Genomic DNA, 23638 nt, shown 5'->3' on the forward strand with positions numbered 1-23638 from the left:
TGGCTTTGATGATGCCAAAATTCCTTTCCACCATTTTTTAATAGTTTGGCAGAGCAAGGAAAGAACAGAGTAGAAAGATGACAAGGGAATCACACATAAAAATATCTATCTTGAACAACATAAAGGAGACTGTCATTTTTGTGAGGTAAAAATTGGGGGAATTATTTATCCCAATCTTTAAAATAGTAAGTACGGCTCTCTATTTTAGCAGATATCTCAATTTACAATGCTACAAAAAAGGTGGCATTTGAGAATTCAACACAATTCTCTGAGGTAGATTTGACATATATCCAAGCTAGAATCACTTCATGACTTCACTGATGATCTATATGTGAAATTTAAGTTAAGAGTTAGACACAAATTTCAAAGCACAACATACTACTGTTGCTATTCACTGTTTTGCAGATCTTAAGACCAGACTGGAGAACAGGGGTGGGGAACTTCTGGCCCTCAGGCTGTATAAGTCCCGCAAAATCATTTGGTCTGGCCCTGCCAAGTCATTAGGGGTGAGTTCATTAAATGTTTGACTAAATATAGCAGGCTAATTTTAAAAAATATATATTTTTATTGATTTCAGAGAGGAAGGAAAAAGGAGAGAGAGAGATAGGAACATCAATGATGAGAGAGAATCATTGATCAGCTGCTTCCTGCACGCCCCCCCTCTGAGGAACAAGGCCGCAACCCAGGCATGTGCCCTTGACCGGAATCGAACCCGGGACCCTTCAGTCCGCAGGCCGACGCTCTTATCCACTGAGCCAAACCAGCTAGGGCTAGCAGGCTAATTTTTAAGTTGATAATTTTGTATGGCCTGCGGATGATGCTATAAACATCCAAATGGCCCCTTAGCAAAACAAACAAACAAACAAACAAAAGTTCCTCACTCCTGCTCTAGAAGGATAAAAAGAAATAGATTTCTTGCAGTAATCCAAAAAGGGTGGGAAGAAATGAGTGGCCACAAATAAAGCTAAAATTCAGTGTTCCTACCCTAAAGTAAAAAGTCTTATTTGTTCAAGGCATTAAAAGAGGAAGGTTAAAAAAAAAAAAAAAGAGGGAGGTAAGTTTAAGGTTGAATATTTTTTTAAGACTTAATTAATGAATTATTTGGGAATAGAAAGTGTTATAGAGCCTTTGGATACAGACTACTGTATGAAAACACCATTAAGATTAAAAATAATTTAAGTACCAGAATTACTGCTTTGATTTTTTCCCCCTTAAAAATAAAAAGTCACCTATATTATCTATTTTGAGTCCTTGATGCTAGGTTTTAGAAATACAAAGATGGATTCTGACCTCATGGAACTCCAAGTCTAGAGCTAAGAAAAACAGACATTATTATCTGTAATTGATGAGATATTCTATATAATAAAAGGCTAATATGTAATTCAACTAAATGGCAGAACAACCTGTTGCTATGACACGCACTGACCACCAGGGGGCAGACGCTCAATGCTGGAGCTGCCCCCTGGTGGTCAGTGTGCTCCCACAGGGGGAGTGCCACTCAGCCAGAAATGGGGCTCATAGCTGGTCAGTGTAGCGGAGGTGGCGCGAGCCTCTCCTGCCTCAGCGGCAGTGCTAAGGTCATCCGACAACAGCACTAAGGACATCCCCTGAGGGCTCCTGGACTGCGAGGGCGAAGGCCAAGCTCAGGGACCTCTTCTGCCCCGCCCCTGCATGAATTTCATGCACCGGGCCACTAGTATGCTATTAAGAAGAAATGATAGTCGTTTCCTGTCGCTGCTTGGTAACAATGGGGGAGATAATGGCTGCCTGAGCAACGTTTCCGAGCGGGCGCTGGGCTAGAAGCGGGTCTCAATCAGTGATTTATCAGAGGCAGTCTGAGAGTGGTGAAAAGAGAGGCGCGCAGGAGCCTCAGCAGTGGTGGCCTTACCAACAAACTCAGATTCCAACAATTAAAACCGAATAAATTTCCACTTGTTCATCAAGATGGAAAGCTCAGATTCTAACGATAAAGGAAGTGGTGATCAGTCTGCAGCACAGCGCAGAAGTCAGATGGACCGATTGGATCAGGAAGAAGCTTTCTATCAATTTGTAAATAACCTGAGTGAAGAAGATTATAGGCTTATGAGGGATAACAATTTGCTAGACACCCCAGGTGAAAGTACTGAGGAAGAGTTGCTGAGAAGATTACAACAAATTAGAGGGCCCACCACCACAAACTCAGATGAAAATAGAGGTGGAGAATCTTCAGATGATGTATCTAATGGTGACTATAATAGACTGGCTTAATTCTGTCAGACAAACTGGAAATACAACAAGAAGTGGTCAGAGAGGAAACCAATCTTGGCGAGCAGTGAGCTGGACTAATCCAAACAGTGGTGATTTCAGATTCAGCTTAGAGATCAATGTAAACCGTAATAATGGGAGTCAAAACCCAGAGAATGAAAATGAGCCATCTGCAAGACGTCCTAATGGAGAAAACATGGATAACAGCCAAAGGCAAGTGGGAAATCCACGATCTGAATCATCTGCAGGGCCATCTAGATCAGAACGCAATTCAACTGAAGCATTAACAGAAGTCCCATCTACTAGAGGTCAAAGAAGAGCAAGAAGTAGAAGCCCCGACCACCGGAGAACATGAGCAAGAGCTGAAAGAAGTAGGTCACCTCTGCATCCAATGAGTGAAATTCCACAAAGGTCTCATCATAGTATCTCATCTCAGACTTTTGAGCATCCTTTAGTAAATGAGACTGACCCGGCACCATGTGACACTGACAGCAAATAAGTGGACCTGACTTGCTAAGTAGAGGTCTTTTTTTTTTTTTTTTTTTTTTTTAAAGTAGAGGTCTTTTTGCAACTTCCGGAATAAGAAATGCCTCACAGGGAGCAGGTTCTTCAGACACAACTGGTAATGGTGAATCTACAGGATCAGGACAGAGACCTCCAACCATAGTCCTTGATCTTCAAGTAAGAAGAGTCCATCCTGGAGAATATCGGCAGAGAGACAGCATAGCTAGCAGAACTCGGTCAAGGTCTCAGACGTCAAACAACACAGTCACTTATGAAAGTGAACGAGGAGGTTTTAGGCGTACATTTTCATGTTCTGAGCGGGCAGGTGTGAGAACCTATGTCAGTACCATCAGAATTCCAATTCATAGAATCTTAAATACTGGTTTAAGTGAGACTACATCTGTAGCAATTCAGACCATGTTAAGGCAAATAATGACAGGTTTTGGTGAATTAAGCTACTTTATGTACAGTGATAGTGATTCAGAGCCTAGTGGCTCAATCTCAAGTCAAAATATGGAAAGGGCGGAGTCATGGAATGGAAGAGGGGGTTCTGGTGGTAGTAGCAGTCTGGTTCCAGTTCGAGTTCCAGTCCTAGTTCTAGTTCCAGTGGTGAAAGTTCAGAGATTAGCTCAGAGGTGTTTGAAGGTAGTAATGAAGGAAGCTCATCATCAGGCTCATCAGGTGGCAGGCGAGAGGTTCGACACAGGGCCCCAGTAACATTTGATGAAAGTGGCTCTTTGCCCTTCCTTAGTCTGGCTCAATTTTTCCTCTTAAATGAGGATGATGATGACCAACCTAGAGGACTCACCAAAGAACAGATTGACAATTTGGCAATGAGAAGTTTTGGTGAAAATGATGCATTAAAAACCTGTAGTGTTTGCATTACAGAATATACAGAAGGCAACAAACTTCGTAAACTGCCCTGTTCCCATGAGTATCATGTCCACAGCATCGATCGCTGGTTATCTGAAAATTCTACTTGTCCTATTTGTCGCAGGGCAGTCTTAGCTTCTGGTAACAGAGAAAGCGTTGTGTAATTAAGGTCAGGTCTGAGCTCTCAGCTATGTACCTGATATAGTGATGGGCAAACAGGAATCACTTGCTTTTTATGTCCACTTTTTGAGTGGTGCTTGGAAAGTTGCAACCTGAATTGAGTCATTGCTTTCTGAATGAATAATTGTCCTGTCTCCAATTTCTGTTCCAGAATAAAAGGAAATATTTAAAAAGCAAAACAAAAAAAAAAGAAGAAGAAGAAATGATAGAGGAAAATGAAAGCAGGAGCTTGTTACCAGTAGGTGGATTAGAGAGAGGTATGGCTGGGGAGAGGGGCTCTTAGGAAGCAGCAGATATATGAAAATGCCTATTTCAAGAGCCTTTCACCAAAAACACAGACAGAAGAAAATAAAACACTTCGGGTAGAAAAAAACACTCAGAAAATCTTAATTAAAAAAAAAGGAAATCTTAATTCACACATCTATGCTTTCTAAATCAAACATTTAAGATTGTCTGTATCAACTCTGCCGTACTGGAGATCTAGCTCTTCAATTTTCCCTGGGATGGGGGGTGCGGGGAAAGTTTTCAGGTGGAGGGAATGGCACGGAGAAAGCACATAAGTGGGAACACTTAGCATATTCAAGAGGTGCCTAGTTTAATGCCTAGACTATGGCTGGCACTCAGTAAGTGCTTATTCACTAAGAACAAATGTGGACCTGATATGTCAGAAATGCTTTCTCAGGCTTTTAAAAATCCTGAGTATCAAGTGATGAACCAGGAGGTCCAGATTCAATTCCTGGTTGCTGGGGTTGCAAGCTTGATTCCCAGTGGGGGGCATGCAGGAAGCAGCCCGATCAAAGATTCTCTCTCCCTTCCCCTTCCTCTCTGAAATCAATAAAAAATATTTTAAAAAATCAGTGTGTTTTCATTTTTTAAAAATATTTTAAAAAATCAGTGTGATTTAATTCATAATATCCCGTAGTTTCTTATTCTTTCCTCAGCTTTCCAGCCATGCCTCCCACAGATGCATACTGGGGTATGTCCTTTACTGTCTATCCAGTCCTACCCGGGAGACATACACAGACACTTACACTCAACTGCAAATGTCCAACTCTATGCCTTTAAATGCAGCACAGCTAATTATTTCACTGGGAGTGAGCCACTGGAGCACTCTATGGGTGAGTCCAGGCCCCATGGGTCATGAAAACCTTTGCCTGTAAAGCCACTGGAGTAATTACTGAAATACATTCCATCACAATTCTACCTCCTCTGCAGAGCCTGTGCTTACCTCCGTTCCTGTAATTAGGAGAATGACCCAGGGCAAGGCAGTCCTCTGGGCCTTGATATTACCTGGAAAGCAGGCAGTATAAGACTCACTGCTTTGCCATGCTCACAGGGCTGTTGTGAGGATTAAATGCAAGAATGGCTGGGGAAAATCTAATAATGACAGCCTACATTTATTTTATTTTCTGTCCTATATAATGATAGCCAGACACACTGTGCTAAAGCATCAGGACAATCTAAGTACCCCCGTCTGGGAGAGAAGGGACCTGGAGCGGAGAGAGAGCATGTATGAACATTGCCTCTGATCTCACTGCTGAGCAGCGCTGACTGTACCACACAGCGAGCAACCCACACCCCGCCCTAGGGAGGCGGAAGGGTGGCGAGGCTGAAAGGCCCCGGCTCCTTGGCTCCTTCGACTCCTTCGTCTGGCTTCACCGCCAAGTGCGACCTTAGGCAAGTAAGTTCCTTAACCTCTTGGGGGCCCAGCCTCTCACCTGCGGAAAGGGGATCACAGCAGGTGTTCAAGGGGTGGTAGCGAGAACTCAGTGAGATGACACGCTTAAAAGCACTGGGCAGTCATGTCTTGGCACACAATTCACTTTAGCTTTTACCATTACAGTATTCATTTTTAATAGCTATAAGGGCAGCGCCAAGAAGTTTGCAGAGTTTGGCGGGGTGGAGGGAAGTCTGGTCTGGAGTCTAGGGGATCTCTGAGGAACTTGTGATCTTGGACAAACAGCTCCTTTCCCGAACTTCACTTTCCCGCCTCAAATAAAAAAAATGGACGGATTGATCTCTACTCGCCCTTCCAATTTCGCACTCGGCGGCGCCCGGCTGGGCGGCGACCCTTCTGGGTGGGGAAACTCCCACCGCCCCACAGGGAAGGGTAGGGGCGGAGCCGGGGTGGGGCCTGGCGCGGGTGGGATCCGGCAGCCCACCTGCCGCCGCTCACCTCTAGGCTGTAGTTGCCCCGGATGGCGGTGAAGTCGTCCAGGGCTTCGGCGGCGCTCCCCTCGTCCAGGTTCAGCTCCTGGCACAAGGCCTGCAGCGCCTCCCCGGCCGCGGCCACCACCGCCGCCCCCTCGGCGTGGGACTCGTCTTCCAACATCTTCGCAGGCCCTGCGGGCGGCACGATCACAAACCCCCTCTCTTTTCTCCCTTCTGGGCGCGCTACCCACAACCACCTGCGCCAAAGCGCGCGAAAATCGCAGCTTCAGAGCGCCGTCTCTTCGATGGTCTGCATCCGCGTTTCTCCTCAAAGAAGTCCGTTTCTCCTCCAGGGCTCCAAGCGGCCCCTCTTCGGAAATAGGATAAGAAGACGGACTTCGGGTCCTGAAAAAAAACCTGGACTTGGCTCTTGGCGGGCAACGGTGGGCACAGCGGACTGGACAAATTGGAAGCGGAGGGATCAGCACTTTGCGCGCAGAGTCTGCTGGGAGTTGTAGTCCGTATACTGCCCTGAAGCCGGCGGCGACGCCCTTGTCTCAGCGGCTCTTTGGCCTGGGTACGGCTGGGCTGTCTTTTGCGAGGTGGGCTCGTTCACCTTAGGGAGAAGGCTCCTCCGTCCCGCCTACGCATGGGCATGGTGTGTCACTGCTCCCCGGCGCCAAACATAATCTGAGACTTGCCCCTTGAGTTAGGAGATGGTGGAGGAAACAGAAAAAAGCGGTCCCTTGACAGCGGGAGGGGGAGAGGGGAGGGAATGGGATGGAGTGGGGAGGAGGACCTTGTTGGACTCTCCTCAGTGTCTCCTGCGCCAAGTGAGTGAGTGTGCCTTTTTAATGACTGAATTGTTGGTGAAGCAAGGATATTAGGGGACACCTCCCCATATCTTCTTGATCGCTAAACAAGGCTTGATCTGGATTCAGAGAAATGCAGTAATGGGGCCTCTTTTCAGCTTCCTGGACCCTGGGAACTGTCATTCTAGGCTGAGGAATGCCTGAGCATAAACCTGAAAGCATGGCACTGGCATTGAAACTTACCTTCTGCTCCCCAGAAACCCCTGCTTCATGAAGAACCAGAGTGATCTTTTAAAAGGTAAATCAGAGCAGCTGTCGCCAGCCTTTCGGGCCTCACGGACCCCCAGTGGTCCGCGGACCACCGGTTGGCGACCACATGTCATTCCTTCACTAAAAATCCTTCCTCTTGCCTTTAAAATAGTATCCAAACTCCTTTCCATGGCTTACAAGGCACCTTGTGATCGGGCCCCACCTTATTTAGGGCATTGCTATCCCACTCCTATCCCCCAGACATATAGTAACATTCAGCCTCATTTGCTTCGTCTTGGAAACTCCAAAATGCCAAGCTACCAAGCTAGTTCTTGCTTCAAGGCCTTTGCTACATGCTGATCAAATGACCCCAAACACTCTGCACCAGATATTTGCTTGTCTGGCTCCTCATCATTCAAGTTCAATGAAATGTTGCCTTCTTGGGCCATCCCTGAGCACTGCATCTAAAATAACTGATTTCACCTTCCACCCCATTTGTCTTCACAGCACCTTATCACTATCTGAAATTGTCTCACTTGTTTATTCACTGGCTCTTTCTACTAAAATGTGAGTTGCATGAGAGCATGGGCCTTCCTTTCGTGTTCACTATATTCCAAAATTTAGATTAGTGCCTGGTTCAGAGTTGGTACTCAGCACATACTTAGCCTGGTGTGTTTGAAAAATTACCAAGTGTCCATTGTTGCTTGGATGAGGGAAGGAATCACCAGAGATGAAAATGGAAGACAGGTCAAGGTAGTTTGTAAAGCACCTCAGACTCCTCACTAAAAGCCTGGATATTCTCAGTGGAGGTTTTAATGAAAGAAGGTGACAGATGATTAGGATGTGTTTTGGACAGGTTTCTCTGGCTGCATCGTGACATACAAATTGGATGGAGTAGAGACTAGCCGTATGAAGCTGGTAGAGGACTGGTCCACTATAGGAAGGAGTTAGCCTGGAGAGAGGTCTCTGGCCTAGAACTGAAGGGGGCACTGCTAAAGAGGGATGAGTCAGTCCCCAATAGCAAGTTTCCATCTGGGCCAAGAGGGTGAAAGGTGATGCTGTTAACTAGAATCGGAGTACAAGCAGAAGGATCAGATCAGTTCTCAAACTGTTGTGTTTGGGATGCTTGCAGAAGTTTAAGAGGAGGCTACTGAACCCTGGGAGGTGGCCCTTTGGGACTTGGGAACCCGCTGCAAGCTAGGTCTCAAATGAGCAAAAACTCAAACTGCCCCCAAAAACTCAAACTCAAACTGAACTCCCCATGTGGTACTTCCTACTCTGCTTCCTTCTAGAAGCTACTGCTGCAGCTGTCTTCAGTATCATCTCATTATTCTCTTGGCACATCGTGTCTGCACAGAAACTCTTCCCACGAGTTTTTACTAACTTGGAGGATTGCTTATGGACAGTCTATCTCTAGTGCCAATGGGTCTGTAACAGGGCTTATCATCCCTCCTCCTAACTTCCTTTCTTGTCAGCAAAGAAATGCCAGGATTAGTGGAAGTGAGATGGATGAAAGTAATCTTGTAGTGGCTCATTTGTTTTCTAATAAAACTACTGTGCTTATTTAAGAGAGAGCTCTATTACCCACTGTAAGAGACTTAGTGCTTTCTGGCTCCAGAGAGGAGCCCCCACCTACCTCTCAGAGCAGTAGCCAGGACTCCTTGCAGACCCTGAAACAGCTCATAACTCTGACCTCCAACAGTTAGTCTGAGAGAAAGTGGACTGTGCACTATTTATTATAGTCTTCAAAACCCAAAAGTTTACATAAAGTTTGGTTTTAAAACAAAAAAGAGAGAGCTCCAGGAATGGGAACACAGCCAGGACATGAGGATTTGAGAATATTCATGCAGTACCTGAAGCTAAAGAAGGAGATTCATAGCAGGGAGTGTGTTGTTATGAGAAGAGACTTTAGAAAACCCAACACTTCAGAGATGGTCAGAATTCGGGGAGTGAATGAAAAAACAAAACAAAAAACAAAAACTGACCAGAAAGGTATAAAAAACAAAGATCAAATATCTCACAGGCCAGGAAAGAAGTGTTCCACAGAGTCCAGCAGAAAATTCAAATAAGATGAAGAATTCAATGGCCTTATATATTAGCATTCATATATTTGTTTTGTTTTTAAGTGTGCCAGCTGGGCTGCATAGGCTCAAGAAACAAGTTACAGAGGCAGAAGAAGGGCCCTTGAAGCTTGGGAGAGAGAAGGGCAAAGGTAACATGCCTTGGGGGAAGGAAGAGGGGAAAGGAAAGACTCAGGCATGCTCCCAAGAGGGAGGAGCACTCTTGCTTTAGGGACCTCTGCCAGAGCAGTTCTCTAGCACAGTGGGTGTGGAAGCCATATTACTATGGCCAAGAAGCCAATAGGAGGTCAGAAAGTTGAAGTAGGAAGTAAAAAGTTCTCTTTAAGAAGTGTTGTGGAGGAGTGGCAAAATAAAGAATATTTTTTAGGATAGGGGAAACCCAAGCATGTGAATAATCACGGACAGAAACAGGTAGCGAAAGTCTAAAGATAAAAAGAGAAAGTGAGAGATCATTGATGTGGCCAGGCCCTGGAAAAGGTGGTCAAGCTGGGAGTTCAGAGCCTGGCCTTCCTCTTCATAGCTCCTGTCTGGAAGGTAATCACCTGACATCTAGATTCAGCAGACCTGCCAGGTGCTCTACTGAGTATAAAATAGAGCCACTTGCAGTAGAATGGAAAAGGTTGGAACAATTGAGAAATATCACTGGGTCTGTAAACTGTAACCTCGTGATTGGAATTTTTGAGGAAAAATGGAGTAAAAGTAAGTCTTCCCCATGGAATCCTGGCTTTCATAGCTGGTCATGGACAAGATAACCAGAGCCAAGAAGCCTCAAGTTTTTTGCCTTTGCCATAGTTAACCAATCTCTTCCTCTCCCCTCCCCCCCCGCCCCCCCCCCCCCCCCCCCAACGATTTGAACTGTAGAGGGTAATTCTGGCCTTAAAAAGATAGCAAGGTAACAGTTAACTCTCAGAAATCAGAAATCCAACAAAACCAGGGATTCATTGCCCCATTTTTCATCTTTTTAGTAGTTTGGTTTTCAGTGAGTTGCAACATATGTACCATAGCCCATTTCTTTTTTACTATTAGATTAGATTCCCCTGGTTCTTTTCCTAATTTATGCATATTAACTCTTGAAAAACCTTAATTTCTTCATTCTATGTGCAAGATACTGATCCTTCCTTTACTGTGACTTTCAGATCATCCAGACTTGAACTGAGGGCCATTGCCAGCTTGAAAATGATCCAAGAACAAAAGAAACATTTCTCAAAGGTCATCCATCAAACAAAAACTGAGAAACATTATTCTTTTTTTTTCTTTCTCCTCTTCAGGGCTAAACCTGGACTGTCAATAAGTCATATCCTGTCCGTGTAAAGCCTTTCATTTTCATCTATCTTTTGATTCACCTGATTTGTCACTTTACATCCAATCAATCACTCACTTCTATGACTTTTCTTTTTTCTATGTTGTAATTCTCATACTGTCCTGAGTTGAATTATTAGGAAGTACGGACCTTGGAAATGAGGCCAAAATAAAAGGGAAATACTCTTCAGTTCCCTTATGAAATAAAGCAGATTTAAGCAGTACTCTTTTCCTCCCCTATTTTGGATAGTAACTAAACTGTCATTGGTTGTCAATAAACAGTACTGCCATACTCACCAGAAAACCTAGCCCATGGCTGTCTTCTTTGTAGTCACTGAGTCCCCTGCTCCTTTATTCTCTACACCTACTCACAAAAGGTTGTGGATTCCTCCTCCACCAGTTTTCTAGTTGTCTCAACATTTTATATTTTTCTCTTCCAATACATTTTATATTTAGTTACTAGTCTAGTTTTTATATCATGTCACTTTCTTTCTCAGTACTTCACAGCTTCACTGTTATCATTTGAATCAAATGTAGGCAGTAGTGAGGACATATCCATCAGACCCAGCCTCATCTGAATGCTTTTTTTCTTTTTAAATCCCTTAACCCAATGCTCACCCTGCTTTTTATCAGGGTTTAAAAATTTTTTTTTCTTAATATCCAGTGGCATGTCCTTTTAACTCTATATTGAGCTTTTTTGAATAGAAAATGAAGTATGAGTAGTAAAATACTTATTCTGCCTTCATTTCTGATCCAGATACATCATGAAGGTTGTTTCTATTCTGATCCCATTGTGTGATAGCTTCTATGATTAGCCTCCTTGTTATGGTTTAATATTTCAGAGTTCTCCAGAGTATGTGTCCAAAGCCTGATTAAGACTTTTAGAAGCTCCAAGACTAAAAGATTATATGTACACTCTTCCAAATATTCAAAATATAAACAATTCTAAACCACAAAGTAAGTGTAAGAAAGTATAACTCAGTTCTGATTATTTGTCTCAAAAATGGTTATTTCATTTTGAAATATTTTTAAAAACATTTTTTTGTCCTCCAGCTTTGCTATGCGCCTTAAGTAGATGTTTGATCAGCACACGCCCCTCTTAGGAAAAAACTGCTCCCTAATCATCTAACTGTCCAAAAACAGCAGTTGAGAGTTGTGGGGGAGGGGCAAGTGCTGACCTCATCATTCTAGTAAGAAGTTGTTCCTCAAGGAAAAACTGAAGTGGTGATCCTTAAGCTGGGTCCCTATATGAAAAGTAGTGCCAGCCCTACTCACAAGGACAATTAAGTGATTTTTGTATCTCCTTTAGACTTTGTATAAAGAACTGAAAGACGGAAAACACCAATTTTAACTTAAAACTGCTCATTTGAAGGCCTTTAGCTATAAAAATCTAGAGTGACCAGGGCATTCTTTGGTCACAAGAAGATATTTCAGAATAGCAATAGCATTTTTTTTTAAATTGATTTTAGAGAAGGAAGACAGAAATAGCAATTTGTCATTCCACTTTTCATAGTTTATTTTTATATATTTTTAAAATTTCTTTTAAAATATATTTGTTATCTTTTTTGTTTTTTTTTATTCTGTTTTCTTACTTTTATACAAAAAATTGTATTGATTTTTAGAGAGAGAGGAACGGAGAGAGAAAAACAGATTTATGCTCTTATTTATGCATTCATTGGTTGCTTCTTCTATGTGACCTGACCAAGGATGGAACCCACAACCTTGGCATATTAGGATGATGCTCCAACCAACTGAGCAACTGGCCAGGGCTTGTTCTGTTTTATTTCTTGATGTTTCCTAATTACAGTTCCTGGCTAGGAGGTCAGGAATTTGTTTGTAAGGCTAGAAGGTCCTATTTTCTAGAGTAAGGTGAGCTAGCTAAAACTGAGTTGGAGGATTGTGATCGGTGTATGTTAGGTTGCATTATTAATCACTCACATTAACAGTGAGTTCACCAGATCCTTTCCTAAGAGGAGAGAGAGAAAAAGGAGCATGGAGTTTAAAAACTGGAAGAAGGAAGGAGTAGGTGCCCGAAGGGACAGAGAGATTTTGAAACCAGACAAGGAATGGGTCTGGGCTGCCTGTCACTACTTCAGCCAATCAAGCAGAGACAGGGTTGAATTATGTATGAGCCTTTATTTTTCAATATTGCCCACAACATGGGAGAACAGCAGGTTATCCACAAATATCTGCTCTATACCCCCTCCAGCCAGCCTCACCCCCCACCATAAGCTAGCTGCTTATTTTGGGTAGAAGGACAAAGATTACATGGGAAGTAGGCAAAGGGAATTATAGGCATGGGTAAGTAGACAAAAGGAATAAGAAGGTATAATGATTACCCGTTACAGACAATGTGAGCTGGGTTTGCAAATGGCAGGCTCTCCTCCAGGACTCCATTGTTTTGGCAATAAGGTTGTTAATCTTTCCATGATGACAGGCAGTTCTCTGATAAGGAGAATGGACCACGTTTGGAGGTTAACTCCCAGGTCCCAGCCAGGTCAGACTGTGCTTTCTTTAATCAGAACAAAACAATCATGGTTTACAGAGCATGATTAATATTTCTTGTAACTATAGCTAGTCCTCACTATTTCTCTCTCCCTCCCCTAACAATTTGACTTATTTTACACTTGTACCTAGTACAGTTTTATTTGCCAGGGTCGATGCCTGAGAGATTCTCCCCTCACCCAATCCCATCTTTTACTTACATGATAGTTGAATTTTTCAATAAGAGAAAAAATGTATTTCTTATAAAATAGGTATCTCAGTATAAGGAGGAAAAGCAATACTTGAATTTTTAAAGACAGCTGGGCCAGTAATAGATAATGAATAATAAATTTTAATAGTATGTATTAAAAATAAAGCCAAAATAATATTCAAATATATTGAACTTTTATTTCAACGTATTATAACAAAATTAAATGTCCAGAAATTGTTGTTTTGTATATTTTAAAAATTCCATAAAAACATAAGCCTATCTCTGAGGAAAATAATGGAGATATTTGGAATAAATAGACTTGGTAATAGAATCACTACTAAGTACTTCTTCAGCTCTTCCCAAACTGCTGAGGTAGTTCAGTACAGAGCAGTCCTCTCTGTCTCTTAATGGATGCTTCTCTCTGTGAATTTTAACACAATAAAACAAATAAGATATGCATTGTTGTGCATGCTCCTCCCTGTTATTATTACTCAGAAAAGAAAAATCTGCCTGGAGGGAAAGAGACTCCAGTGTAAATATGAGTAGAGCGAAAGGATTCATTCAACCTCTTATATGTCATTGGAGATTTACTAGTAAACTGCATCCTAAACCTAGAGGTCTGTTTTTTTGCTGTGAGACAAAGACCATGAAGTCAACCAAGGACTCAAAAAAAAATTCCTCAAGAATAACCACCACTTTTTGTTCTAACTCCATTTTCCTCAGTATAGGATGTGCATTCTATCCCATTAACAAATAAAATGAGGTATGCTAACTCTTAGGAGATAGAAACATCAATGATGAGAGGGAATCATTGATTAACTGCCTTCTGCACGCCCCACACTGGGGACTGAGCCTGCAACCCAGACACGTGCCCTGACTGAGAATCGAGCTGTGACCTCCTGGTTCATAGGTCAATGCTCAACCACTGAGCCATGCCAGCCAGGCTCAATCATAATTTATAACATTATTTGAGTATATGAATTTGGGGCACGAGTCCAGCAACTGAGATTAATTGTAGAATAAATCTACATTTATTCACATTAGTGGGAAAGACCAGATTGTAGAGGAGCAGAGCAGACCAATCAAGGATGTGGGCTTTGGAGCCAGACTACTTGAGTTTAGCATTTACTAGGTTGTGCAAGCTTGTGCAAGTACCTTTCATGTTCTGTTCCTCAGCTTCTCCATCTGCAAAATGGAGATAATACATGGAGTGGTTATGAGGATTAAAAGAGTTAATCATGTAGTATAGTTAGAGTCTGGTTCATTGTCAATATTCAATAAGCCTTAGTCATTTTTATTGGATAATCCATAAAATGGATAGTGGAGTTGCATGGAGTGGAGTGGAGTTGGGTAAGTGCTATGAGACAAAAGAGGAAGTAGCATGGGATACATGTAAGTCAAATGGGCTTGCTGCACTGAAATTTAGCATCCAGTGACCACCCTCAAGGTGGCTCTGCTTGAGGGTGAAGAGTTAGTTCATCAAGCAGCCAGGGCCTGCATTTTAGCTCAAACTCCTGACTGCTAGTTTCAAACAAGACCTCTCTTCGGCAGGGATCCCCTTGAAACCACATTTGGCACACTATCACATCCCTCAAAACATCTTACTCACCATGAATCATGAAAAAATTTATTCCTAGCAATGTCTTGGCAGAGGGATGGGGGTGAAAGGTGGTGGGGATAGGATGGTAAAAATTCATATTGCTCACTTTACAACAAAAACTTAATGCAATTCACCATTGAATCTATCTATTCTTCGTATGCTAGTTGCCTCATTTCCTTTTTCTTTTCCCATGTTATGAGGCCTCTCCATTGCCATGAATAGTTAAGTCCTGGTTCTTTGCTTATGTTCCTCAACCAAACAAGAGCCTGGGAATTAGATCAAAAGTGACCATTTCTACATGTAGCTTATCAAAGTATTGATAAATACAAATTAATCTCTTTCTCAGAAGATTTCTGTTTGTAAGAAAATTTTCTCCTAAGCAGACAGTGGGTAGCCAACAAATAGTAGAATCTGACAACAGGTGTAGGAGAAGGAATCAGAAAAATGAAAAAGGGGAAGTAAGAAGTGGAAACCATACATATTGGAATAGGTTTAGCATTACACCACTTCAGAAGTTTTTTCTTGCTTGAAGGTTTTTAAAGGAAAAGGAAAGGAAGAAAGGGTATAGGAATTTTATAAAAATAAATAATTAATATTAAACTATAAGAATTGGATGTTATTCTTAGATTGTTGACAAGTAGACTGAATTTTGACAAAAGAGCCAACAATAAAAACATTGTGGACTTTTTAGGAGAACCAAGATGGCGGCAAAGGTAAACAACTAAACTGCCGCCTCGCACAACAATTTCAAAACTACAACTAAAAGACAAAATGTCTACCACCCAGAACCACGGGAAAGCTGGCTGAGTGGAAGTTTTACAACTAAAAAGGAAAGAGAAAGGAGCACAAACGCTGAAAAGCTGAGACACAGCGGGTCCTCACAGCCAATTGGCCTGGAGGTCAATTCCTCCCAGTGACACCAACAACAATCAAGACTTAACTACAACTAGGCTGTACACACAGGCCACAAAGGAGTGCACCAAGAGTGTCCACCTCAGGTAACTGGGAGGCTGACCCATTGAACCAATAGGACAAATAGTACACAAAGCTACCCTACCAACTCAGGGAAGCAGCAAAAATGAAGAGACAAGGAAACAGATCACAAACGAAAGAAATGGAGGAGAACAAATGACTGGACATAGAGTTCAAAACCACGGTTATAAGGTTTTTCAAGAATTTCCTGGAAAAGGCCAATAAATTTAATGAGACCCCCGAGGATATGAAAAAGGAACAACTTGAAATTAAACATACACTGACTGAAATAAAAAAATATTATACAGAGACCCAACAGCAGACTAGAGGAACGCAAGAATCAACTCAAAGATTTGGAATACAAAGAGGTAAAGGACACTCCTCCAGAGAAGCAAGAAGAGAAGAGAATTCAGAAAGTTGAAGATAGTGTAAGAAGCCTCTGGGACAACTTCAAATGTACCAACATCAGAATTATGGGGGTGCCAGAAGAAGAGAGAGAGCAAGACACTGAAAACCTATTTGAAGAAATAATGACTGAAAACTTCCCCCACCTGGTGAAAGAAATAGACTTACAAGTCCAGGAAGCACAGAGAACCCCAAACAAAAGGAATCCAAAGAGGACCACACCAAGACACATCATAATTAAAATGCCAAGGGCAAAAGACAAAGAGAGAATCTTACAATCAGCAAGAGAAAAACAGTTAGTTACCTACAAGGGAGCACCCATACAATTATCAGCTGATTTCTCAACAGAAACCATGCAGGCCAGACGGGAGTGGCAAGAAATATTCTAAATGATGAATAGCAAGAACCTACAACCAAAATTACTCTACCCAGCAAAATTATCATTCAGAATTGAAGGGCAGATAAAGAGCTTCACAGATAAAAAAAAGCTAAAGGAGTTCATCACCACCAAACCAGTATTATATGAAATGCTGAAAGATATTCTTTAAAAAGAGGAAAAAGAAGAAAAAAGTAAAGATAAAAATTATGAACAACAAATACATATCTATCAACAAGTGAATCTAAAAGTCAAGTGAATTAAAAATCTGAGGAACAGAATAAAATGGTGAATATAATAGAAACAGGGGCATAGAATGGGAGTGGATTGATAATTCTCAGGGGGAAAGGGGTGTCTGGTGGGGGGTATGGGAAGAGACTGGACAAAAATCATACACCTATGGATGAGGACAGCGGGGGGGAGGTAAGGGCAGAGGGGGAGTGGGAACCTGGTGGAGGGTAGATATGGGGGGAAAAAGGAGAAACAATGGTAATAATCTGAACAATAAAGATTTATTAAATTAAATAAAAACATTGCGACATTAACATTTATTTAGAATCTCTTTTGAAGCTCTCCTATACATGTTTATCAAACTGGGACTTTGTGGATGCTCTGAATGCCTCAAAAATTCAGTACATTGTCACTCTACCTGCCAAACCAAGAACTGTGCTCTCTTACATATTCTAATTCCTTAAAAGTCTCGACAGAAAAAAAATATATTCTGAGGTAATTAAATGGGTGGAGGCAGCTTTTTTTTTAAGTGTGAGGGGACAAAAAGGAGCACTAGTTGCTTCTGTGGTTTCTGAAAGGATTAGTTTTTACCTGATGTTGCTTGCCTTGCATTTCTAGGTAGGAAGACAACACATGAGCTTCCTCAATCCGCATACTGTCTGCTCAGGTTGTGGTTCAGCCCCCACCTTCTGGATTTGGAATAAGGCTTGAGAGACAATGATGTGCAGAGAGGGCTCAGGGTCATGCAGCAGCTGTCTCAGATCTAAGTGCAAGAAAACCCAGGCGGGAGGTGAAGAACATTGTAAGTGGTCCAGACACCAAACAGCCAAGGTACATGCCCTTGACCGGAATTGAACCTTGGACCCTTGAGTCCACAGGCCGACGCTCTATCCACTGAGCCAAACCGGTTAGGTCCGTCTAATACTATTAATTTCTAAGTTCTTGTTGGTCCTAGAGGTTACTCTTAAATCATTATTCCGCTCCCCCCCCTTTTTTTTTTACAATATTTTTCACAGCTTCATATGATTGTACAATATGGATATTCTATAATTAACTTGTTTCTAATCTTGATGTTTCCCATTTTTGCTTAAGTAACACTGAAATGAACATTCCTATAATGATTTCTGCTTATTTTCATAGGTTAAATTTCTCAACGGGGATTTATAAGTGAAAGTATGTGCTTATTTAAAGGGTTTTGATACATATTACCAAACTTACCTATAAAAAAGTTGTATCAATTTATACTCATACCAGCACAATGTATGATAATGTGTTTTCTCTTTACTCACCAATGTTGAGATTTAATTAATAATCTTTGCCATGTTGACAGAAAAATACATACTGGTATCTCATCATTTTGTTTTATAAACTTTACTAGTAATATTGAATATTTTTATATATTTGTTGGCCATTTCTCTCCTATGAATTGCTTATTCATATTGTTTGCCACTTTTCTTTTGAGAAAGTACTGATTTGTTTTAAGGATATTAACCCTTTATTATATGGCAAATATATCTCCCATATCATTGTTCATTTTTCAGTTTTGTCTGTTAAATTTTTTAAAAAGTTGTTTCCATCACTATTTATCCCCCTAATACCCTTTCTGTTATTTTTTGTTTCAAAGTTGGTATTTAAAAAGTTTACATAAAAAACAAAAGTTTACATAGACAAATCTATCATTCTTTTACTTTATGGATCTATGTTTGTATCATATTAGAAAAGGTTATTCTCTTTTTAAAATTTTTTATTTATTGATGAGAGAGAGAGAGAGAGAGAGAGAGAGAGAGAGAGAGAGAGAGAAACATTGATTTGCTGTTCCACTTATTTATGCATTCACTGGTTGATTCTTGTACATGTCTTGACCAGGGATCAAACCCACAACCTTGGCATATCAGGACCATGCTCTAACCAACTGAGCTACCCAGCCAATTTCTAACTCTCCAAGGTCTCAAAAATGCTCAAGACCTTTTCATAACTAGGAGCTCTTTGTTTTTAAGTACCATTTTAGCCTTTAAATTCGTCATGTTGATTTCTAAAATGGAATACTTGACTAGGTTTTAGTTTCTTTCAGTTCCTGCATTAAGATCTGTCTACATGTTCCACAGAACACATGAGGAAACAGGCATCTATTTTGGAATCCAAAGGAACTGAAACTTATTTTGTCCTGAAATTAATTTTAATTTTTGTTTAAACTTGCTTAAAACTGCCTGTGGTAAATGACATAAGCTTATTCAAAAAGAGTGCTAGGGTGTTCTACCCTATTTCTAAAACAGATTAGCCACTGTTAGGGAGGGAATAGTATGGGGTTATTCCATTAGGTTGAGATTGCTGATATTGGACTGTTTTTGCCCTACAAAATGGCAAATTTATATGGTTCATCCTTATATATACATATACTTATATACAAATTTAGATTTTCTATATAGATAACTTTAGAATAGAAAAGCAACTTTGATTCCTCAGTGTTTTAGATTAGAACATAATTTGCTTTTAATTCAATATAATCAACCATGTAGAATCCTACCTCATAGAATAAAATAATCTACATGATCTTCCTATTTTTTTTTTTTTGCTTCTGTGATAACTGTGCAGAAGTTAAGATTCCTTAGAGAAAAGTGGCATGATCTTTCCTAAATAAGCTTTAGCTTCTGGATATTTTACCAGTTCTATATATTTTTATTTTTTGTTAATCCTCACCCAAGGACATTTTTCCCATTGATTTTTCAGAGAGAATGGGGGAGAGACAGAGGAAAACATCGATGTAAAGGAGACACAACCATTGGTTGCCTCCCACACATGCTCCTACCAGATCGAGCTAAACCTGAGGTATGTGCCCTTGACTGGAATCAAACCTGGGACCCTTCAGTTTGTGGGCCAATGCTCTAACCACTGAGAAAACCAATTAATTAGGGCTCTACTAGTATGTTTTTATTTTAAAAGCAGTGAATTATCTAGGATTTTAATTTGGTTCTCAAAGTATATCCTTTGGGGTTGTGAGAGTTAGCAATGGCATTTTTAAATTATAGGCCTACTTCTAAAGTGGGAATAAATAATTCTTTGAGTGCTAAATCCTCAAAACTGTACAATTATGGACATTTTTCACTAACAATTCAGATAACCATTTGCATGATGGTTTCCTAAAATGACTATAAACATCTTTATTATCAAGTCCTACCACCTTACAGGACAACTGCTTATAGAAAATAGTGCTGCAATCATCTTGTGAGGTACTTGTGAGGTGTCGTCATAATTTACAAAGATAGTATTTCTATTTAATGTCTTATTTCCTGACAAAGTTCAGGAACTGTCCCTGAGACAATTCATCAAAGCTGGTTCCCAGACAAGTAAGTTCATGTTCTTTCCTAAAGAGGGGATTGGGCTGGGGTTAGACTGTCATTCAGCTGAAACCTCCAAGGGCTTCCACTTACCACAAAAGTCAGGCTTTCTAGTTCTCAGTCTCAGCTCTGCCACAGTGCCTCCCCAGTCACTGCTGCAGATACCTTCCAAAAGATGGGGCACCCCAAACCCAAGTGTGTTATATTACTCACCATCCTCTATCCATTTAGTACCCTTCATTTTGAGCTCATTGTGATCCAAGTACTTTGAAAAGATTCCTAAATGCAGAATAAAGTCAGTGAGTCTGTGATCTGGCTTTGGCTCTAAGAAGCTGGCAGAATTGGCTTTTGGTAATTAGATTCTAAAAACTGGATTTACAACTACTAGATAATTACCGATAGATAAAATAGCCCCTTTGTCCAAAGAAATATTTTCAATGTCTTCATAAAGAATGGGGATATTCAACAACACAATTTGGGAAAGTTCAGGATAGACGTTACTGTAGTAATGAAAGGATTTTCTTTGTACCGACAAACAAGACTGCTGCTCTTCTGATAGGAAGTTTTGCATTCTTGGAGAACGTCAAAGCTTGGGCTAGGATGTTAACTTTCTCCTGGCATTTTTTTCCCTAAGTGGGGGAAAAAGTAAGAGTGTAAAGGAGTGAAGTAGCAGCACTATTTTTATCAGCCTCACTGTAAATTCCATAGTCAGGAACTAGGTCAGATATACATATACTAGAGGCCCGGTGCACAAAATTCATGCACGGGGGGGGGGGGTGTCCCTCAGCCCAGCCTGCACCATCTCCAATCTGGGACCCCTTGAGGGATGCCCGACTGCCCTCTCACAATCCAGGACTTCTGGCTCCCAACTGCTTGCCTGCCTGCCTGCCTGATTGCCCCTAACCACTTCTGCTTGCCAGCCTGATCACCCCCTAACCAATCCCCTGCCAGCCTGATCGATACTTAACTGCTCCCTTGCTGGCCTGATTGCCCGTAACGGCCCTCCCCTGCCAGCCTGGTTGCCCCCAACTTCCCTCCCCTCCAGGCCTGGGTCCCCCCCCCAACTGCCCTCCCCTACTGGCCTGGTCCCCGCCCCCCAACTGCTCGCCCAGTCACCCCTAACTGCCCTTTCCCCTGCAGGCCTGGTCCCTCCCAACTGCCCTCCCCTGCTGGCCTCATTGCTCACAACTGCCCTCCCTTGCTGGCCATCTTGTGGTAGCCATCTTGTGTCCACATGGGGACGGCCATCTTTGACCACATGGGGGCAGCCATCTTGTGTGTTGGAGTGACAGTCAATTTGCATATTGCCCTTTTATTATATAGGATAGTACAGTACTTGAAATAACTACAGTTGCTCAATAAATAATATGCCACAACAATCCCCTAGACCAGGGGTGAGGAACATCTGGCTGTATATTTGGTCTGGCCCTGCCAAGGCAACCACAGGTGGGACTCAAAATTCAATAAATCTAGGAGCTTTTTTCATAGCAACGTAATTTTTCAGTTGTATGGCTTGCGAATGACATTATAAATATTCAAATGGCCCTTGGCAGAAAAGAGGTTCCCCAGCCCTGCCCTAGACAGAGTTAAATCCTCTGAATACACCTTGCTCACACCCACTCATGCTGCTTGTTGTGCCTGTAATGCCTCTAAATCTGTCATTTCTCTGTATCTAGGTCTTCTTTGTTCTCTACACTCCACCTTGAGTTCTGCCTCCCTATGAGCTCTTCCCTGACAGCTCCTGCCTTCCTGACCTAACTCTACTCAGCATTTGCAGGTACTCCTCTCTTGGCACATATTTTCCACCTTGAGTTTCTATTCAATATCGCACAGAGGTTTTATCTCTTTTACTAGCTTGCAAGCTCCCCTTAGGAAGTTTTAATCCTTAGCACATTTCTGGGTTCTCCAGGGTCTGTTGCACATTGGATGTGTTATGCTTATTGGATGAGTGAGTTCACTTCTCAGTGGATCTCTTACAAGAATAGGTATCTTGGGGATTGGAGAAGAACAGGAATTGGTTCTCATAGGACTTATGATTTAACATAGATAATCTGTAGTCTTATCCACTGAGAGCACTGAATTTCCTGCTGTAAATACTGTCATCAGTGCATCAGTTATAAATCTGGCTGCAGGTCAGAGAGATAATCCCTAAAGCAGTGATGGGCAACCTTTTGAGCTTGGTGTGTCAAACTTCGCCAAAAAACTGAGCATAACTCGGGTAGTATGTCACTTTGAGGAAAAAACTAACTCCAAGACTCTAGTCGCAAATGTTTCATCCTCGGCATGCGGCCGCGTGTCATCAGAAATGGCTACGCGTGTCAGTGCTGACACGCGGGTCATAAGTTCGCCATCACTGCCCTAAAGGAAAACCTGACACAAGGGTACTGTGGGGCTTGCTAGCCCTGTAAGTTCAATCAGGGAAGCCCTTGCTGGGACCTAAACAGACTACTCATATGGGAGATCTCTGGGAATAGTCAGTCCTATGGTCTTTTTTTTTTAATCCTCACCCAAGGATATGTTTTTTATTTATTAAATTTTTTTTATAAGGAGAGAGAGAGAAACATCAATGTGAGAGGGAAACATTGATTGGTTGCCTCCTGTACGCACCCGGCTAGGTAACGAACCTGCAACTTAGGTATGTGCCCTGACTGGGAATTGAGCCCACAACATTTTGGTGCAAGGGACAACGCTCCAACCAAATGAAAAAAAAAAAAAAAGACGGCCTCCTGAGGCTGTTCTGGCTTAAACCTACCCCTAAGATTGTCAAGTTTGTGGGGAGAAAGGATGCTAGCAGGGTTCTGGCAGAGCCATTGGCATGCTGTCATCATGCTGCATGGCCTACAACAGTATGGCAGCCTTCCTTGGGGCTCCCTGAACATGCTCTAATGGAGGGTAAAACAATCTACCAAATCCAAGGGCATGATTAGAGATCATTGTAAAGGCAATACATAACTCCATTTCAGTTTACTCCACAAGTAGTTATTTGAGTATGTGCTATTAGCTTTACACCATAGCCTAACCTGTAATAGTGGGGGTCCCAAGAATTCACCAGTCTTTTCCATTAGGAAAGGTGGTAATAGAAAGTGTATTTGTGACTCAGTTGGGAGGAAACTATAGATTCACAGTACAGAACAGTTCATAGATTAAAAACTTATGATTAAAAACGACATCTGAGCCCAGCCGGTGTGGCTCAGTGGTTGAGCGTCGACCTATGAACCAGGAGATCACAGTTTTCACAGTTTGATTCCTGGTCAGGGCATGTGCCTGGGTTGTAGGCTCAATCCCCAGTTGGGGGCGTGTAGGGGACGGCTGATCAGTGATTCTCTCTCATCATTGATGTCTCTATCTTTCTTTCCCTTTCCCTTCCTCTCTGAAATCAATAAAAATATATTTTTTTAAAAATCTGAAAAAAAGGTCAGTGTATTAAAGTTAACAAAACCATTATTTCTCACATACAAAGAATTTGCAGATTGTTTCAACTTCACTAGTGCGGATATACCAGGGATCTTTGCAGTACACTTGTTGGGGCAGCTTCCACTTAAGAAACTGGGCACATATAGTTAGGGTTCGCCTGCTCTCCTGTGAAAAAGATTATCAGAGATCAGTATTTTTTAACTTTTTTTTTTAAAAA

General features: G+C 41.7%; 2 protein-coding genes and 1 pseudogene across 3 annotated transcripts in view; 1 reads left to right on the forward strand and 2 right to left on the reverse strand.

The window, feature by feature from the left end:
- Positions 1 to 6277, reverse strand: part of RBL1 (RB transcriptional corepressor like 1) — an 83353-nt gene extending 77076 nt beyond the window's left edge. Inside the window, exon 1 of the mRNA XM_079785019.1 lies at positions 5978 to 6277. Within this exon, the coding sequence (XP_079641145.1) occupies positions 5978 to 6133 (156 nt within the window). The 5' untranslated portion in view covers positions 6134 to 6277. The remainder of the gene's footprint in view (positions 1 to 5977) is intronic.
- Positions 39 to 4813, forward strand: LOC307106977 (E3 ubiquitin-protein ligase RLIM-like; annotated as a pseudogene). The gene has a single exon. The product of its transcript is annotated as an E3 ubiquitin-protein ligase RLIM-like (transcript).
- Positions 6278 to 20504: 14227 nt separating the features above from the next.
- The window catches only part of MROH8 (maestro heat like repeat family member 8), a gene marked incomplete at both ends in the record, with an annotated part of 43670 nt that continues 40536 nt past the window's right edge, over positions 20505 to 23638 (reverse strand). Inside the window, 2 exons of the mRNA XM_079784725.1 lie at positions 20505 to 20636; positions 23464 to 23586. Of these exons, the coding sequence (XP_079640851.1) occupies positions 20505 to 20636; positions 23464 to 23586 (255 nt within the window). The remainder of the gene's footprint in view (positions 20637 to 23463; positions 23587 to 23638) is intronic.

The sequence above is a fragment of the Cnephaeus nilssonii genome (assembly GCF_951640355.1).
Source record: "Cnephaeus nilssonii genome assembly, chromosome: 11".
In the NCBI taxonomy this organism is placed as follows: Eukaryota; Metazoa; Chordata; class Mammalia; order Chiroptera; family Vespertilionidae; genus Cnephaeus; species Cnephaeus nilssonii.